Below are 19,720 nucleotides of genomic sequence, written 5' to 3'. Positions count from 1 at the left end.
TCACTGGCTGAACTGTTGCCATGGCGACCAAACACCAGGTCCCCTCCAGGCCGCACAGTTCATTACAGAAATGAGCATCTATCAAAAAACGTTCTTAACTCAAGAACCAGCCGGAGACAAACAGTGAAAAATATAAAAGACTTTATTAGAAAACATTACAAACTTTATTTACAGTGTTTCAGTAGTGAACCGGTAGCTGAGTCATGTGGCCTGAGGAATGGCTGGATCTGATTGGTCCACCTACAGAGGTGCAGGGGGCGGAGCTTGGTTCCTTTTGGCCGGATTTTCCTCCTCTTCCTCGTCTCCTTCATCTCGTCTTCGTTTCCTTCTGGAGCTTCCTGAGGCCAATCCCACCTCCTGCTGGGGGGAGGAGGAGTCAGGGCGGAGTCAAACTTTACCAACACAGTGAGTCAATGAATAGGTGTAAGTGTGGTTACCATGGCAGCAGGAGCAGCGGCAGCAGGAGCAGCAGCAGCAGCAGCAGGAGCGTCTGCGGCAGCATCAGCACCGTACATGAGTCTGTGAGCCGTCTCAATCATCACACGATCCTAAACAGAATCACACAGGCAGACTGTAAGCCCCAAAACACTGGAGCCTTCATTTCCCATGATGCACCAGGATGGGATCTATCATCAGAACCCCCCTACTTGGTAAACAGCCACATCTTGAAACTCCACACCTCCAGTTTGTGACACAGACTGGACTAAAGACCTAAAATGCTTGGAGATAGTCCGATGAGCCTGATGACATCATTATGACATCATCCGGCCACAGATTACATCATTATGATGTCTGCAGGTCATGGATGACATCATTAGGCTGACCAGGAAACTGAGTTGAGACTGAATTTATAGTTGAACTGTAGCATTTTTGTTTTGGTTAGTTTGCACTGGTGTGGAGTCCAGTACTACTACAGTAGTACTGCAGTAGTATTGCAGTAGTACTATAGTAGTACTGTGGAGCAGGTGCAGTGTAGTTACCTGTAACCACGGGTGATCCAGAGCTTCCTCTATAGTCATCCTCTTACTGGGATCAACAACCAGCAGCTTCCTCACAACATCCTTTGCTGTAACAAAGACAGACACACACACACACACACACACACACACACACACACAATGGGCATTTCAGCACTGTAGCAGTACTCCATTAGTACTGTAGTATTACTGCAGTAGTACCTTGGTCAGAGATGTGTTTCCACTTGGAGGGAACCATTGTGAATTCGCCCAGAATTATTTGGTCCGTGATCTGTCGACCAAAGCTTTCATGGAATGGAGGATAACCCCCCAGACTATGAGACAGACAGGTAGAGAGACAGATGGGTAGAGAGAGAGAGAGAGAGACAAGTAGAGAGAGAGGTTAATGCCTGAGGAAAAACAATAAACAGGTAAATAGTCATCAGCTGTCAGATATTCAGTCACTGACGGAGAGACGGGCAGGGAGGGACAGGTGAGCCTACCAGACAAAGAGCAGGACTCCGAGGCTCCAGGCGTCCACGGCGAGGCCGTATCCTGTGGTGGAGGCGTGAGTGAAGACCTCAGGGGCGAGGTAAGAGGGGGTCCCACAGAGGGTCCTCATTAACATGGCCTCCTCCAAGATCCTGGACTGGTTAAAGTCTGTCACCTGACACACACACACACACAGGTGTTACTGTACTGATGATGCTGATGATGATTGTGTGTGTGTGTGTGTGTGTGTGTACCTTGATGAGACAGATGTCGTCTTGTGAAGACAGCAGGACGTTCTCTGGTTTCAGGTCTCTGTGGATGATCCCATTACTGTGGAGGTACTACACACACACACACACACACACACACACACAGTTACACTCTACGTTGGATGTGTGTACTGGTTACCATGGCAACAGCGTCTCAGTCTCACCTGGACTGCTCTCAGCATCTGATAGAAGTAAAGTTTGGCAACGGACTCCTTGAGCTGCAGCTGAGACTTCACTCTTTGGAACAACTCTCCTCCCTCCATCCTGAGAGACAGACAGGCAGAGAGACAGACAGACAGACAGACAGACAGACAAGCAGGTAGACAGACAGAACAATATCAAACACCCAGTATTAACTGGTCCATGCAGGTGACCAGTCACCATGGCGACAGGACGCTGTGCTGTCAGTCCTTCAGCTGTATGTTAAATTATAAATCTCATCACATATTTCATCAAATGTACGGACAGACAGACAAACACCAGACTGGCCCTTTAAATAAAGGTTTGGGAGTTTGAATAAAGTCTGAAGACGAAGACGGAGTTTAACTCACAGCTCCAACACGATGTAGTAACTGTCCTCTGTCTGGTAGAAGTCCTCCGTCTTTATGAGACAAGGCTGAAGGAGAGGAGAAAAGGAGATAAGGGAAGAGGAGAGCAGACAAGGAGAGGAAACAAAGGGAGGAGCGAAGGAGAGAACAAGCAGAGTAAACAATCGATCATAAAGGAGTCTGATCTATCTCTCTTCTTCTGTGGTGTCAGACTCACATGATCGACTCTCTGCAGAATCTCGATCTCCGTCTTTGCGTTTCGTGTGGCCGTCTGTGATTGGACAAAAACAAACAAACAGATCTCATGATCACTATCGTGGCCTGCCATTGGTCTAGAACCCTGAAATACTGAACTGTGTTGTGACGCTATGGACGCCATGTTTGTAGTTTTCAGTGGTTTTTACCTTCTAGCTTCTCTTAGCTCCGTCACAGGAGGGAGAGGGAAGGAAACGAGGGAAGGAAGGGATGAAAGAAAGCTCTCAGCCAATCAGAGAGTAGAGAGCAGATGAGATGACTCACCCCTTCAGACTGAAAATTCTTCTTGTTAATAATTTTCACGGCAAATTTTTTGCAGTTGGATCTCTCGAAGGCCAGTTTGACTTCACCACACACTCCTCTGAAACACACACACGTAGGTTGTGGGTTGTAGGTAGCTTGTCGCTTAGCGACAGCTTGACAGACTGTCTAGAAAAAAGCTATAATTAGCTTACATGCTAACTAGCTTTGGACGACACTGGGTTGATAAAATAACCTGGTTGAGTGGGTGTAGAGTGACAGCTTTGTATAAGAAAGAGCTTCAAAGTCCACTGAGGGCATTTGTTCATCTTTGGTTAGCGTTAAAACACACAAAGGTACTATTTACTGTTTGTACTTAAACAGCCTCTCAATGGAGACTGATCTGAAATGATGTCTGTGTTGCTGAGACAGACATCAAAGAAAGTTAATTTTCCCCTGATTTTGTTTGTCTGAAAAATCCATTTTAGTTTTAGAGTGTTCAGAGGTTTTGTGTCCCGTGAAAACTGGGCTTAATATTTACTTTGGTGACTTTGGGGTGACTCCCCACAGACCACCTGACCCAGATACAGGAAGTGACTCTTCTGTGAAGTGCCTATTCCCAATATTGTCTGTGGCGTTGTCAGCAGTGTTGCAGAGAGCGCAGGAAGTGACGTCACAGCGGTATGAACAGTGTCACACTCACGTGCCGATTCGTCGAGTCAGCAGATATTTCTCCTGAAGCTCTTTAGGTAAACTGGACTGATCGTCTGACATCAGATCAATGAAGACAAAGACTAAAGACAGACAGACAGACAGACAGATTAGATGAGGTGAGACCTGGTGGTAATGGTGAACCGTAAAGATGTTTTATTTTATTCTCTCTGACCTTTGTTACGCTGCTCAGACAGAGCGAGCACCGCGTTGTTGACCAGAGGAAGCTTCTTGTCTTGACCGATCAGAATCCCGTCAACAAAGGTCCCGTTATTACTGTAGTCCTCCACAAACACCTCGCTGCCCTCCTGACAGACAGACAGACAGACAGACAGGTGTGTTCCTGGCTCTAAACACAATCAGCCATTGATCAGTAATTGGTAAACAGGAGGTGATCTCACTCTGTAGATCCTAAAGTGTTTCTTGCTGTAGATTCTGAACTTCTTGGACCCTCTGTTATCTGGATCATCCAGAACATAGTTACACTTAGAGTCCCGTCCAAACAGGTACTGATCCTCTATACAGTCTGTAAACAAACAAACAAACTGACATCAGGACTGGGGCCATCTTAAGGATGAACATTGGGTCCACTGTAAAGGTTGATGTTCAAACTACTTAAAAGCTGCACTTATTCAGTCATAATTTTGGTTGAAATAATGTGTCTGAGTGCCTGTCCCTTTGTATTTAGTTCTTTAAAAACTGGACTCATTCACAGCGACTCTTCACAACCCACTGACCATATATAAAAACTGGACATGGCCGCAGTAACATAACCCGCTGGTTTGTGGACCGCCTTTTTGCAGAATCGAGTTCAGTTTCTTGGCATCGCAATCTTGTTTTTTGTTCGTTCCACGAAGATCGCCTCTGATTGGTTAGTCTCAACCAACACACATATTTTCCTCTAAATGGGACAATAATTTGCTAATCGAACATCATGCTGTGTAGAAGAAGACTGTAAAATAGCGACTGAGAGCATAAACTCATTAAGAAAATGTTATTAATGTTATTAAATCAAGTGAGAGGTTGGCTCATTTTCTCGCCCCCTGCTGGTCATTAGAAAGAAGGTTTAAGGAACCACTTCTTTTATACACTCTATGCTACAAACAAGGGCTTCTGTGGCTTCTATGGCAGCAGACAACAATAGCAAAGCCTGGAGGCCGCCATTTGTAAGGTGCCCTGTGATTGGCTAGTTACGTGCTAGCTAATCCAGGCTAAAATTAGCATTGCTAAAGCTTGGCATAAGAACAGAGAACTAGAACTAGTAGCCAAATAACAAAAATACTAGTACTAGAACTACTTATTAGTACTAACTAGTATTAATACTAACACAAAGACTAGTTTTTGTACCAACAATAGGACAAAAGATCAGTATGGATACTAACATTAGGAGTACTATTAGGACTAAAATCAGGACAAAGGTCTAATAATAAAGCTAGTTTTAGAAGTAGTATTAGCACTAGTCTCAGTCCGAGCATGTCAGCATGTCAGTGGACTCACCGTGGCTCCTGAAGCCTTTGGCCATGGGCAGCAGACGGCCCCAGGGTTGTGGTTCGGGCTCTTCAGGGACAGACGGCAGGCTGACAGGGATGGTGTCCACGCTGCTCAGTGTCCCTGAACCGCTGGACGACTGGCTGCCTGAAGTCGGCCCGCTAGAAGAACTGGAACCAGTCTGGGATTGTAATTTGGATAGGGATGGGGACTGGGTTGACTGCGCCTGGGACTGGGTGGACTGGGTTGACTGGGATGGGGACTGGGTGGATTGGGGCTGTTCCCCATCATGTGAAATCCCCTCAGACATCCTCCAGCTCTGCACATTAGAAGAGACCAACGTAAACCATGTTGGTAATACTAGACATCTATCATCCAGCATCCACTTTCACTACAGGGATCATTACAGTCCCTTATTATTACAGACACTTGTACCAAGGGCTGCTGTGTGGGGATGTTAAGCAGGGGACCAAATCACTGCGAGGCATAAGAAGGCAGTACAACCTTTGGAAACGTAAAAAAGCATCATTTTATGTCAGAAACTAGCACAATCTTTTCAGTGTATGTTAAATCATTTCAAATTATTTAATATTAATATTTAAAGTTACATATTAATGGGGACCGTAAAACTCATGTCCCCACCCCTTGCAATTTCCGCCTCTCCTCAACAGACCGCAAAACCACCTTAAGAAACTATACATTTTAAAATTGTTTCGCCTATCTACTCTCAATATCAAAACAGAAAACAAGAGTGAAACAACTATCAATGATTTAGTGGTCCATTCGTCACTTCGGCACAAATTCAACGTGAAATTACGGGCACGTTTTGCTGGAGGACCTCATTAATCAGAACGTGTCTAAAGTCACATCCGACCATGTGAACCCTAGAAGTCAGACGAGGCAGCGTTAAATTAGATGATTTTTAAACGTAGTTCGTTGTGGGTTCAAAATGTTATCACTTCAAACGTATGGTATTGGGGCAGCAGTCAAAGACTGACGTGGGACCAGAACCAGTCCAGCACCGAGCTGGTTCACTAACCCCGCCCATCAGCTATCAATCACAGCCGGATGAAGAGACCCGCATAAGACCCAAATAAACTATAAACCAGAACCAAACGACCCGGTTTGACATCCGCTCCCATCCCGCCGAGATACTTCATGCACCGCCAGGACGAAGCAGGCTGAGTCGGTCCGAGCCGTGCTAAACCGGGCACATGCACCAACATTAATCAGGGACTCACCGGAGCAGACTCTCTCCGCTGAAGCCGCCCTCTTCTCCGGGTCTCTGCAGGTAAACAAACCGGACCGCAACGCAGAAACGGGACACGTGTGGAGATTTTTTTTTTTTTTTTACCGGGATCGTACAGGAAACGTATTTCCTTGTACCGTATTTTCCTCTGCGCCATGTGACCGTCTTAGCCAATGAGAAGTTAGAAGATTGGTCACATGTGATCAGAGCTGTCGGGTTTGTTTCCGGGTCTGATGTTGTCTTGCAGAAGGAGGACACGATGACCAATAATCATCAATAATGGTCAATAACTGACCGATGACGGAGAACTGCTGCACACAGAGGGACTGAAACACCCTTCTGCCCCCACCTGTCTGCCTGCCCGCCTGTCTGTCGTCATGTCCAAACAGAAGAGTTCTGCTAAAACTCTCATCATCACAGACGGTGAGTTCAGTCTGCAAATATTTGATCAATTTTTATATGAAATTCAGCTCAGATGAGACACAAACAGCCGTCAGATTACACACGTTCAGCGCAGTCCTCACAGGTGACCCAGTGAACTTAAAATGACTGTTAAATGACGCTGTAATGTTTATTTTTATACGAATAATGTATGAAATTGCTTGTGTGTTGGGTGTCTCTGGTAGTGATGACCCTACAGATAATTATTTAGTTTAATAGTCATTAACAGCAGCAAAATAGCAAACAAAGAGACAAGCTGGTGAACACAGCGGAGCATTTAGCAGCTAAAAATCCAGATATATCCCTCAGGAGGTGGTGGAGACCAAAAACAGAGCTAAAAGAAAATAGGATATTCGACAGACTTTCACTCTGGACCTTTCTCAGAATACTTCCTTCACTATATACCTGGAATTATGATTAAAAATATCATTAAACTGACCTCTTGTAGCACACTTTTATTTATTTATTTTTCCTAAACGTTTTATTAAAAAATAATGGCATTTTTTTCCTAATAGCTTCCACTTAATGTAATGCACATTACATGGAAGCTAGTGAAAGAAGTACTATTATTTCTTTCTTAAAATATTTATGTAAAATTTCACGTTAGAAATCACAGTCTGCAACATGAAATCAGTAAAGTGTACTTTTTAAAATCATAATTCAAACTAATATTGTCAAGTCAGATTGAACATGAGACTGTATGAAAAAAAAAATTATAATAAAAAATAAAACTGTAAATTGTTGATGATCTCTGAGTCAGCCTGGGAGGTGAGCTCCCTGTGCTCTTGCTGCCGACACCGAAGGCAACAGAGGAAGAAGACGGCGCCGCTGGGTCCACCCTGAACGCCCACTGAATGTTCGACTTCATCCCGGTGTGATTATTGGACTAGTATTCATCAGGTGGACACAAACGTGACTCCAGATGAATGATCATGATAAATGCTGAATGTGGAAATGAGCAGCGGTTTGCCAACACAAACAGCGTGTTTAGTTTTGGCTTGAGATAACACTGAAATGATGAATTAATTATCAAAATAGTTGATTATTTAGTCTATCAATGGACTAGTTGATTGATAGACTAATTGTTCCAGTTCTAGTTCTGATCGATGTTTCCATTTGGGATCTATTTCCTGAATGTATTAGACTCTAATGACAGATATCATTATATCATCTGCAGATAATTAATGATCATTCAGTTCGTTTGTTCTCTGGTTAATGAGCTTTTACATCCCATCTGTTTTCACTCAAAGATTATTTGTGAGTGGAAGGACTGCTCACTTTTTTGTAGTTCAACAAAGTCATTGTTACATTGTTACATGATACCGTCTTTCTTCTTTCTTGGTGTTGGTTTCTATCTTTTCTCTTTTTATTCTGTATTGTTTTTATGAATGCTCTTATTCTTTTATTCTATTTGCATTTAAAAAATATATTTTTTTGGGGTCTTATCTCTTCTCCCACCTTCTCTCCACTGTTTTCCTCTTGTTTTGAATTAATCGTAATCCTTTTGTTTGGCCTCACAGTGCAGCACTGCTGTTATTTTGCTCCCCGAGTGTCTTGTTTTAAACCTGTTAAATAATATATTTATTATTATTATTATCTGATAATGAAATTTGTCCGTCTTGAACAGATGAAGAGGTGGAGGCTGAGGAGCTGAACCCCTTCTCCTTCAGAGAGTTTCTGCGCTGGAAGAACCAGGATCCATCCCAGGACCAAGACCCAGAACAAGACCTGGACCAGGAGCAGACACATGGAAAGGTATCATAACTACACAGTCTGCAGCAGCAGAAGAAGAAAACACATAATATAATTGGCGCCGTCTCTCTGTCAAACTCCTGTAACTTTGTTTCCATGACGACAAGGAAACAGTGCAGCCAAAACAACGTACAAAGCATGGATGACTATATTATTGATTACTCTCTGTCTGTCTGTCTTCCTCTGTCTCTCTCTCTGTCTCTCATCTCTCTCCCTCTGTCTCTCTCTCTCCCTCTGTCTGTCTGTCTCTCTCAGAGGTTGTTTGATGTCGGAAAAGTGACCTTTGACTCAGAGGTCAGGAGCTGTTTCTTCTCTGAGCCCTCTTTGGCACCACAGGTAGAGTGACTTCATCATAACCATTATCATCATTGTCGTCGTTGTCGTCTGACATCATCTTGTACCAGCTGTACAGTTTTGTCTCTCCTCTGTCCTCCATCTCTAATGGACACTCAGATAAAATGGAGGACAGTAAATCAGGGGACACATGTAACGAACTGTCTGTCTGTCCAATCAGGAGGAGGAGGAGTGGGGGCGGAGCTTCCAGTCAGGCGTGGACAGCACCTCCTCACTCTGCACAGAGGAGGAGGGGGAGGAGGAGGGGGAGGAGGACGAAGAGGACGAAGAGGAGGAGACCAGGTGAGTCGTGTCTGCTGCTCACTAAGTGGTTGATGCCTGTGACAGCAGACATTTTCTCAACATTTCTGAATGGAACAGGTTCTCCTCCAAACCTGAAGTCCAGCAGGGAGGAGGAGGAGGAGGAGGAGGAGGAGGAGGAGGAGGAGGAGGAGGAGGAGGAGAGAACTATGAAGGAGATGATGAAACCTCCATCGCTGAACCAGTCACCTCCTGCAGGAGGAGGAGTGTGAGGAGCAGCCAGATACAACAGGTGACACACACACAGTAAAATTATAAAATCAATCCCATAAAAAGTAATTTCACACTTTGATTTTTCATTTTTTAAATCTATTTTTTAAGATTACACACATTATTCAACGCTTCTGTATGTTTGTATTATCAATCAATCAATCTTTATTTATATAGTGCCAATTCATAACAGCATTATCTCAAAACACTTTCCATAAAGAGCAGGTCTAGACCAAACTCTTTAATTAAGAGAGAGACTCAACAATTCAGGGATTCAAGAATCTCACATTGTATTACTCACATTATGTGGACAAAACTCAAGTCACCATGAGGTAAATCATCAAATTTTAGGGGAATGACGTGGTTTAACGTTGAGGTTCGTCTCCAGGAAATTTACATAAGCCACAGGGTTCGTACAAAGTCTTGAAAGTTTGGAGAATTTTTGATGTTAACAGTTTTCAAGGACTTGAATTTGAATATGCTCCTTGAAAAGTGCTTGATCCACACAATCACTCCAAACCAAAAATGTTTTAATATTTGAACTGATCGTTTGTTTGTCGTCTCACACCAGATAATAATTCACGATTAAAACAATTAAATTAAACACGAACAGCTGGTAAAACAAACATGGTGAGAATACACATGGATCACTGTGGGTCTGAAGGAATTCTGTCATCTTTACTTTTAGCAGCATCATCTATACAAACAGTTTCAGATGTGGTGATAAAGGCTTCAAGATTCTGTAAATATTTGGTTTAGGTCCCTTGAAAGTACTTGAATGTTACTTACTACTGTGTGTGTGTGTGTGTCTTAGTTGAAGGAGGAGAACATGTCGTTGAGGAGATCCATCAGGGAGCTGCAGAGGAGATCACAGGCTAACGAACACAGGTGAGAACCAGCCAGTCACACTGCAGCACTAACCAACCAATCAGAGACGCTGTTGGTGACTGGGTATTTACCCATCATGCCTCTGTCCTTCCTGTCAGAGTGTTGGAGCTGTCAGAGGAGCTGCTCCAGAGGAGGCGTCAGGAGGAGAAGGAGGCTCAGGATCTGGAGAGCATGGTTCACTCTGTGGAGCAGAACCTCCACCTGATGACGGTACGTTTTACTGAGCGACCCTGAACACTTGCAGCTATCGGCTCAACACTCTGACGTTCTCAGTCAGTAGGCTCATTCGAGATGAGTCTGGCCTGTGCAGAATCGATCACCGGCGATCACCACACAATGCTCGCCGTTTAGACTCGATCCCGACTTGCTCTGATGTCGTGCGTGTGCCAACAAAGAACCTCACGAGATCAAGACAGCTGCAGTCTTTAGAGCCAGGCGCCGCAGTTGCCCACCACCAACTGCAAAACCCAGGGCATGATGGGAAGCACCTGGCTGTCATCTGATCAAAGAGCTGATTGGCTCTTAATCATTTAATAATTTAATAACTTAATAATTTTCTCTTGGCTGAACTCTGAGGGTTAAAATCTTTCTCTGATTGTTAAACAAATGAAAAATGCATCTGACAAACTTCGTGTAGGTGCGGTTGTCTACCACGGGTGGCAGTATAGTGTAGTGGTGTGGCATGGAAGCGTATATATTGCACAGGTGCCATAGGCCAGGTAATGATGCATGGGTGACGGGGAGATCAGACGGTTTTTACCGCTGTCACAACGCATGCAACCACCATCTCAACCATCACGTAAGCAAAAATGTTTTGTATGTAAAGCTGATTTAAATTAAATGGGAACCTCACCCGACAGCACTATCGCCTGGAAAATCATTGTTTGAAGCGCGTTAAAAACAAGGTCGGTCTTGTCCCACACCCAGCTGAGTGGCCGATCAGCCGATCGACACTACACTTAGAAACCTGCAGCGTTCAGAGAAAAGAGACTCAGCCATGAACATTTTGGACAGACGTTTTAAACGACACAGTGTCGTCTCTGAATCCTCAAACAGCCTGTATATCTCTCTGTCTGCCTGCCTGTCTCACTCTCTGTGTCTGTCTGTCTTATCCAGAAGCGAGCGGTGAAAGCAGAGAGCAGCGTTTCCAAACTGAAGGTGGAGCTGCAGCAGCTGCAGGTCAGACAGACGGACAGTTTTGTATAAACTTTATTTAATAATGTCAGGTGTGTTTATGTGTCCTCATAATAACTGGTGTCATTTTAACTGGACCAGTTCAAACATCAGAACCACGAGTGACACAGAGAAACCTGCAGGATAAATCACATAAATACAACAATTTAACGTTTTTGAAAGTTTTGGTGAAATATCACATAAATACAACAGAAGAAGAAGCTGCAGAAATACAACAAATAATTTACAGATAATAAAGAATAAGAAGTACTACATACAACATTATGTTTTGTGTCTGATGAATTGTTCTGAACTTGTGATACAGATATGACAGAATACAGCATAAAGTTTCTGATTGTTCTAAAAACAAAGAAAAACTGGTCTGTATATCCACATCATTTCTTTTTAAGGAGACATTATGCTCTATATGCTATTCACTCACTATATGCTTCTTGTATTTGGGGGTCCTACTAGAATATGTGCAAAATGTTTCCCTTTGATGTTCGAATTAACTTTATTGAGCATTAAATGATCAGTTAAAAAAATGTCACATTTTATAAAGACATCACAGTTTTTCAATTTCATCTGCACACAATGAAAACAACATGTGTACATCAGGTGTGTGTATAAGTTTGTGTATATGTGTCTCAGATGGAGGTCGACTCTCTGCGGTCGGAGAACAACAGTCTGAAGGCAGCGGAGTCAGAGGTCATCATGACGATGAGGCAAAATGCTCAGGTGGCGTCAGAGTACCTTAACAAGACGGCAAGCCACGCCCACGCCTCCATACGGTCAGTGCCTCTGAACCAGTGTGTGTGTATTACTTTGAATAGTTATGAGAACAAATTTTGGTTTTACCATCTTTGTGAGGACATTCCTGTGTCATGAGGACATTTTGCCTGGTCGTCTCAACTTCAAAGGGCCATTTGAGGGTTCAGACTTGGACTTCAGGCTTGGTTTTAAGGTTAAGGTTAGGGTAAGGGTTGGGGTTAGGTAAATAGTTGTGATAGTTTTGTCTAGAGAATGCATTATGTCAATGAGTGTCCTCAAAAAGAGTAAGACAAGAACGTGTGTGTGTGTGAACAGGTGTATTTCTGTGTGTGAACGGATGCTACAGGATGTACGGTAAACAGACAGTGCTGACAAAGGTGCCATCTTGTTTTGTTTTTTTAACATTGATAATTATTTAAGGAAAATTATGTTTTTCAAATTGAGTCTTATTGTTATTATAGGACAAATTCTCCACCTCTGATGTAGTAAATTAGGGGACGACTAACTGCAGCTGGTTGCTCTGTACAGTTAGCTACAGAGGCTAATCCAGACAGCTAATTTCTGTTTACTTTCATTTGAAATGATAAGCGTCAACTTTCCAGAGGTCATACAGGTCAGTGAGCACTGTTTTCAGCCTGTTCAAGTCAAAAAGTCATAATCATCATTCATATGTCATCTATATTCTTTTTTTTTTTTAATCATCTTTTTTATTGGCACTCAACTTCAAACATATTTACATAAAAAATACCTGCTAAATGCATGTTTGTCTGAGATGTTCAATTTTAGACACAAAAATAATGAAAACTATAAGGGAATGATCTTTTCCTCACAATATATTTAAAGATTTGCAAATACAAAATGAGGTCTGTGGGACATTATGTAATTCACCCAACGTTCCCAGCGTGACAAAAATAGTAGCTAAAGTTGGCCTTTCCTGTGACAACCATTTCTTTGTAAGAGCTTTTTTACCACCAAAGTTACACAGGATTTGAAAATGTCCTGCGATGCTCCATAAATTTCTCTCCAAAAATCAGCAATAACAGGGCAGTCCCAGAAAACATGGTTTGCATTTAGATTTCCACAATTTCTCCAGTATAGTTGGGGATTACCATCAAAAAGATAAGATAGACGTTATTTATCCCACAGCAGGGAAATTTACTTGTTACAGAAAAGGTGCAGAAATAAAGTGTCAGTAACAGAATTAGTACAAAAACAAGATATATATAACAAAATATAAAAATAAATGCAAATATAAAAATATGACGAAAAAAATAAATGTATATTAAATGTGACCTGAGAGGATGGAGTAAAGTACTTCAGTTCTATCAAGTTTTGCCAGCAAAACTTCCTCCAGGTTTGTTTACGGGTGCAGAAAGTTTCATGTCCTACACATAGAAACTTAAAAGTTTTGATAATGAAGATACGTGGAATATTTTTATCCTCTGAAATGTAACCTGTCTGTCTGTCTGTCTCTCTGTCTCCAGTCAGCTGCTGGGGGAAGCAGAAACTCTCCATTTGGTCTCTCAGCTGCTGCAGTCCATCGACAAGATCTCCAACCTCAACACAGAGTCGTGAGCTGCTCCATAACTGCCGTAGACCATCACACCGTGTCCTAACCGAATGTGACGTGAGCGATTAAAATCAAATCAATTGCACTGTTTTCTATTGGAATGTCCGAACTCGCCACAAGAGACACAACGCAGAGTCCAGTTTCTATTTATTCCTGTCATTGAAATGAGGAGCTATCCATACTTTATCTCTGCTAAGCTGGTTCACCAGGGAGCCGGACTAGCTTTATGAAGGTAAACGACCATTGCTAATAACAACCTACTTGCTGCTGGCTGTATTGTTTTGTCATTTCCATTAAAGAAACAGGTAAATATTCTATTATACAATATAAAGCGTGTGTTTTCACCATAAAAAGTACAAACGTAGAAAGATAGCGAGCACTCACCCATCTCTTACTTGAGTGTTTACGTCTTCAGTCCGATGTGGAGCGCTCAGCTGGTAGTTATGTGGTTTGTTTACATGACGCACCATATCTAACAGATTCGCGGAGGACAGAGAGCATCCAATGTGACGTGATAGCGGGACACTCGCTTGCTTTTAGGACGCGGTGTCCGACCTCTTCAAGACTATCGTCTCTGACAGGCAGGAGGACGTGGTTGTCATAGAAACAGCCCTGAAAGGACAAACTGAGATCAGCGGGTCACAGCTGGTCCATCATCATCGTTTGCTGGATGACAGCAGACTGCGAACACAAACACATCACAGACTGATTATTAAATGTAAAGGTGACCTTGGGAAGGAAACTCCTGCAGTTTGTTCATTTTAAAGGATCAGAAATCTTCTCTGTCTTGCTTAGATGGAGATCAGTATCTTGTTTGTGTGTTCAGTGCAGAGCTGGAGGACATGTTTAGCTTAGCTTAGCAATACTGACACCTTCAGCACCTCTAAAGCTGCTTGTTTAACATGAACAAAAACAGGGTGAGTTACACAGTAGGCTGAGGTGTTTTTAAAAAAAAAAGAAAAAAAAAAGTCATATTAAAAGGACCACAAACTGTATTAAGCACATTTTCCCATTTGGCGTACCACAGTTAGCTGCATCTGCAACTTTAAAACACATAGTGACAGGAAACCAAGAGGACTCATAAAGTTACACACAGCAGTCGCAGCTCTGCACTGAACACAAACTATACCGAGATTCATTTGAACAAAAGGAAGATTTCACTAAATGTGTTTGATGGATGTTAATTCACTGCCAGTTAAGCTTCACAAAGACATTTCCTTTGTTTATTGCATTATGGGAGAGTTGTGTCCATTTTGTAATGACAGTCAATCTTAACATGGCTGTCACGCTAACATGCTGATGTTTAGCAGGTAGAATGTTTCTGATCGTAGTTTAGTGTGTTAGCATGCTAACATTAGCTTCTTAGCACAAACATGTCTGGATCTGGTCGTAAACCAAAGTATTGGACACATTAAAATGTCGACCTGATGATGATGGCGATAGATGAAAAGTCGGGGGATCACCAAAGTATTTACAGTTCATGCTGAGAGGATAATGAATGTCTGAACCACAGATCATCACTATACATTCAATAATAGTTGAGATGTTTCAGTCTGGACCAAAGTTGAGGACTGACAGACGCTGCTAACACGAACACTAAAAACAAAGAGCTGGATGTCCCAACACTTACTCCAGCTTAATGGGGGAAAAAAACTGAAATCATCAATTACTAAACCATGTTGGCTCCCAGTCAATAAATGTCAAAGCTGAGGCCAAAAACCTGACTGTGATATTTGATCAACAAGTTACTGAAGTTGTTTTGTTTTTATCTTCTGATCTCGAGGTCGTTCACACTTCTTCTTGGCTAGATCATTTATCGTATCCAGGATTTAAAAAAAAAAAAAAAAAAAAAAAAAACATCTCATGCCTTCAGGGAACTTCCTGTCGACAATGTGATTTTTTTTTTTTTTTTTTTTTTTTTTAAAGCCTTTCATTAATGCTGCCACTACTGTTTTATTTCCACCATGTCTTATCTCTTTTATTATTATTGTTCTTATTTTTATTACGGATTATTTTATTATTTTATACTACATTAAGTGTCTGATTTGATTCGCCTTAAATTCTGAAACTGTTTTAACCATGTTAAGCACTTTGTAGTATTGTATTAAATAGTCTGTTATTATATTGCTGTTAACTAATCAGATCCTTTAAAGAGCTCCCCTGTTTACTGCTTATTTCTGTTCTTCTGTATTTTTGTAATAACTATATAATGTTCAATACTATAGAATTTTTAGTCACATGGCAAACGTGATCCTGGCTAAACATCAGCACGTTAGCTGAACAACACTTTCTAAAAAAAACCAAAAAAACTTTCTTCACCACATGGTTCCAGCTGTCTGTCCTCCATCAGAGATTCAACCTTTGTACCTACTGAAGGCTTCTGATGAAACATGTTTGGTAATAATAAATATATATTGTTCTGCATTTTCTGGACCGATATATATACTCACTATGACACTTTTTTCACCTGTTTAATTTCACTGTGTGAATCAGGTACCAATAAAGTACTTATTACTGGTTCCTTCTGGTGTTTAAATGGAGGCACTGTGGATGAAAACAGGGAGAAACAGCAGCCTTTTAAAGGAAAGTATACGCCAAGTATCGGTGTAAATACTTGGGTATCTGCAGGGTACAGTATTGGGTAAGCAAACTCAAGTACTTATATTATACTATACTATATATATATATACTATACTTACTTGTGTCTTTCCAATGTGGTAAAAGGACTTTGTTGGATATGGATGCAGCTTTTGTGGAGGTTAACAGTAATGTAATTGTTAAATCACTGAGAATGATGTGGCTATTGGGATGCTGATTGGCGTCTCCGATCAATAAGATTCTACACGTTTGCAAAGCCAGACAGCCTGATAGACGCAATGTAAAAATAGGGATATATTATTTATAGTGTGTACATTTAAATTAGTATATTATTAAGTTGGTTTTAATATCTGCTTTGCTATCACGGATATGTTTCCTGTAAATTTCTGTAAATATTTTAAAAAGAAGGCAGCAATGTTTACTTTTGTACTGTGCCGAGTATCTGTGGAGATACGCTGTCACATGACTGATGATGGATGTAATAAAACCTTGAATGTGATGAAGGACAGACCGCTGAAAACATTTCATGAAAACATTTTGACAATTTTTACTTCTAAACTTCAAATTTTATCGTGTCACAGTTTGTTTTTCCTCACTGTCAGCTGACTGCACGTGAACACAGCAGTGAGGAGATAAGACGGTCTTACCTGTGATAGGTGATCCGATGGTGCTTCATGTGTGAAGTACGGTGTGGAGCTGCAGTAAAAACACAGATAAAATAGAAATAACCACGTTGAATATACAGTATATACACAGGCATTAAATAATTCTGTATTAATAATAGTAATAGTAATTAAAGCTGCAAGCACCGTTGAAGGGCCCTCGCACCTTTGTGCACGTCGGGTTGGGCGGTGGCTTCATCCTGTTGCCGGACACCAACCCTTCCATGCCATGACAGTCCATGAAAGTGCATCAAGGAGTTACATGCCACTTCCTGTGTCCCCTATGTGGCGCTAGAGAACAGCCACTAAGCACGTCTTATATTTCAGCATATGAAGTGTTGACTACACCGTGAAAATTTCATGCAAATCAAATGATGATTGGCACAAAAGTCTTACTTCCTGTTGTCACTAGGTGGCGCAATGACTGTGGTCACTAACTGGCATGTAGGTGTCTTCAGGCCGGGAGTCTTATTAATCATGACAAGTTTGGAACAGATTGGATAATGTACACTGAAGATACAACAATTTCCTGTTTCATGGCGAACACGGCGTTGCCACGGTGACAACGTTTGGCGAAACCTCAAGAGCTTCATAAGTGAGCATCATCCATATCTTGGGAATGTTTGGACTGAATTTGAAGTGGCTGTAACTAACCTGCTGGGATGGACACTCAGAGAAGAGAACATATCACCTCCTGTGGCGCAATGAGTGGAGTTCAAAATTGTTCAACTGTGTCATTTGTTTTCAAACTGCCAGATTTCTCCACAGAGCCGTGGCACAGGGCAGACGGGCTCTGGCCTATGTGCTTGCTGCAAAAATGGCCAGATGTGGCTCCCTGGACAGAAAAGAGCACAAGAGGCAGGTACACACACTTCACACTGTTGTTTTTATCCATACCAAATGAAGAGTGCTAACATATCATTTAATGACTCATGAAAAGTAAGATATAATAAATGAAAAGAAAAAACAGTGAAAAAGAGAAAACGAGTGGAGGAACAGTGATAAATAGTTACTCCTACAGGACACAAGGGGGCGCTGTGTCCTCAAAAATGCAAAACACCTGAAGATGACAAGACAGCCCACAGGAGGGAAGGGATTTGCGAGGTGTTGCCACGGTGACAGCGTTTGACAAAACCTCAAGAGCTTCATAACTTTGCATCATCCACTTCTTGGGAATGTTTGGACCAAATTTGAGGTGTCTGTGGCTAACCTGCTGAGAGAGAGACGTCTGAGAACAAAACATGCACTTCCTCCCGCCACTAGGTGGCGCTATGAGTATGGTTCTAAATTGGCATGTGCATGTCTTCAGAGCCAGACAGTCATCAAACAGTATACATGTGGTGAAGATAGGACCTTGTAGAGTGGAGTTACTGCACTTTTAATTTTGATCGAAATTTGCCGCGTCACCACGGCAACGCCTTTTGACGAAAACTCAAAGTTTTCACTACAGACCAACATCAACGTCTTGAGGCTTTCCTGACCAAATTTGAACTGGATCTGGTCAACTGGCTGATCTTGAGACATCATAGCGTGAAACATAGCACTTCCTGTGCGCTATGACTGTGAATGAATGTTGACATGTAGACGTCTTCAGGGCGGGACTTTTATCAAACATGTCAAGTTTGGTGCTGATTGGATCATGTACAGTCTATTTATTAACAGCTTCCTGTTTCATGGCGAGACACTGAAGTTTGACAGCTCGCCACGCCCACACCGTTAAAGTTTTGTGGAGACTTTTAATAACTTTTCATCATTAATGTCTTTTCTACCAGTTGACCAAGTTTGAAGTGGATCGCTTCAACCCCCTCGGACTAGTTCATTTATGACCCCTGTAAATCGCCAAAAATGTACAGAAAATCCAATATGACCGACTTCCTGTTGGGTTTAGGTCATCCCTCCGAGAGACTTTTTTGTACATCTTGAAGAGACACATGAACCCACCAAATTTTGTACATGTACATAAAACACAGTTCCGGGGCTTGAAATTAGGGGGCGCTATGGAGCCATTTTGCCACGCCCATTTGCAAGACCCATAAAATATGTAATTTTTCACCACGACTGATGCATGTGCGAAGTTTCATGAGTTTCCGTGTATGTTTAGGTCGTCAAACTTGCAATTTATTTCGGATGCATTTCCTTACATTTCAATAGCACCGCTTGGTGCTCGGGCCCTAATAATGGATCCACATAAGAACCTAGTGATCATTTTCAGTATCTATTAATCTGTTGATTTTTTGGATTAAGTAGCTGCTTAGTTTACAAAATATTAGAAAACACCAGCAGATGACAGTAGCTCGATGTTAGAGAAATGCTCAGTGACCTTTGCAGCAGAAGACATCCTATCTGATGTTTACTGTAATGACGTACGTTATACTGCAGTGACAGCAGTGTTCATCTACAACAGTGAGACACTAACTAAATGTCAGGAGAAATAAACTACCTGGTTCGTCTTCTACATCCCAGAAGTTACAGCTGAACCTCCTCCATTTTCTTCCAGCTCCACCTGCCCGGAGTCTATTTATCAGAAAATAATAATAATGTTAATAATGTATGAAAGTATAAAATGATGGAAAACCACATGAATGCGTCATTGTTAAATGTACCTGATCAATGTGTGGACACTTGTTGTCACTGCTTGTGTTTAGATCAGGGTGCAGTCACTGTTCAACAATCAGAAACAGACTGGCACCTGTTCAATAAATGTCCAAAAGTATGTGGACAGTCCAGTCTTCATACCTTGGTTTGGCTTGCGCCTTATGGGAGAAAACCCCGGCAGTCACGTTCCACAAAAAG

General features: G+C 42.0%; 2 protein-coding genes across 4 annotated transcripts; one reads left to right on the top strand and one right to left on the bottom strand.

Moving 5' to 3' along the window:
- Nucleotides 1–124: 124 nt before the first annotated feature.
- On the bottom strand, nt 125–6,333 carry chek2 (checkpoint kinase 2). Of its 2 annotated transcripts, none has more exons than XM_070834024.1 (15): nt 6,201–6,333; nt 4,969–5,278; nt 3,873–3,997; nt 3,647–3,779; nt 3,464–3,554; nt 2,785–2,881; nt 2,483–2,536; nt 2,269–2,333; nt 1,882–1,981; nt 1,703–1,789; nt 1,460–1,623; nt 1,179–1,291; nt 981–1,066; nt 438–548; nt 125–360 (listed from the first exon to the last, which is right to left on the bottom strand). In XM_070834024.1, exons 2-15 carry the CDS (start codon nt 5,267–5,269, stop codon nt 241–243), a joined length of 1,647 nt encoding a protein of 548 aa, XP_070690125.1. In that variant the 5' UTR covers nt 5,270–5,278; nt 6,201–6,333; the 3' UTR covers nt 125–240. The 2 variants fall into 2 exon arrangements, with proteins under 2 accessions (XP_070690125.1, XP_070690126.1); XM_070834025.1 differs by having other exon boundaries at nt 125–357.
- Nucleotides 6,097–14,881, top strand: entr1 (endosome associated trafficking regulator 1). Of its 2 annotated transcripts, XM_070834027.1 has the most exons (11): nt 6,097–6,250; nt 6,456–6,631; nt 8,277–8,404; nt 8,657–8,737; nt 8,916–9,037; nt 9,116–9,287; nt 10,080–10,153; nt 10,252–10,363; nt 11,270–11,332; nt 11,978–12,117; nt 13,582–14,881. In XM_070834027.1, the coding sequence occupies exons 2-11, from the start codon at nt 6,586–6,588 to the stop codon at nt 13,670–13,672; spliced, it is 1,029 nt and encodes a 342-aa protein (XP_070690128.1). In that variant the 5' UTR covers nt 6,097–6,250; nt 6,456–6,585; the 3' UTR covers nt 13,673–14,881. The 2 variants fall into 2 exon arrangements, with proteins under 2 accessions (XP_070690128.1, XP_070690127.1); XM_070834026.1 differs by lacking the exon at nt 6,097–6,250 and having other exon boundaries at nt 6,440–6,631.
- The last annotated feature ends 4,839 nt before the right edge of the window (nt 14,882–19,720 follow it).

Source organism: Pempheris klunzingeri, chromosome 7 (genome assembly GCF_042242105.1).
Source record: "Pempheris klunzingeri isolate RE-2024b chromosome 7, fPemKlu1.hap1, whole genome shotgun sequence".
NCBI classification, from domain to species: Eukaryota; Metazoa; Chordata; class Actinopteri; order Acropomatiformes; family Pempheridae; genus Pempheris; species Pempheris klunzingeri.
This window is presented reverse-complemented; position numbering and strand designations above follow the sequence as displayed.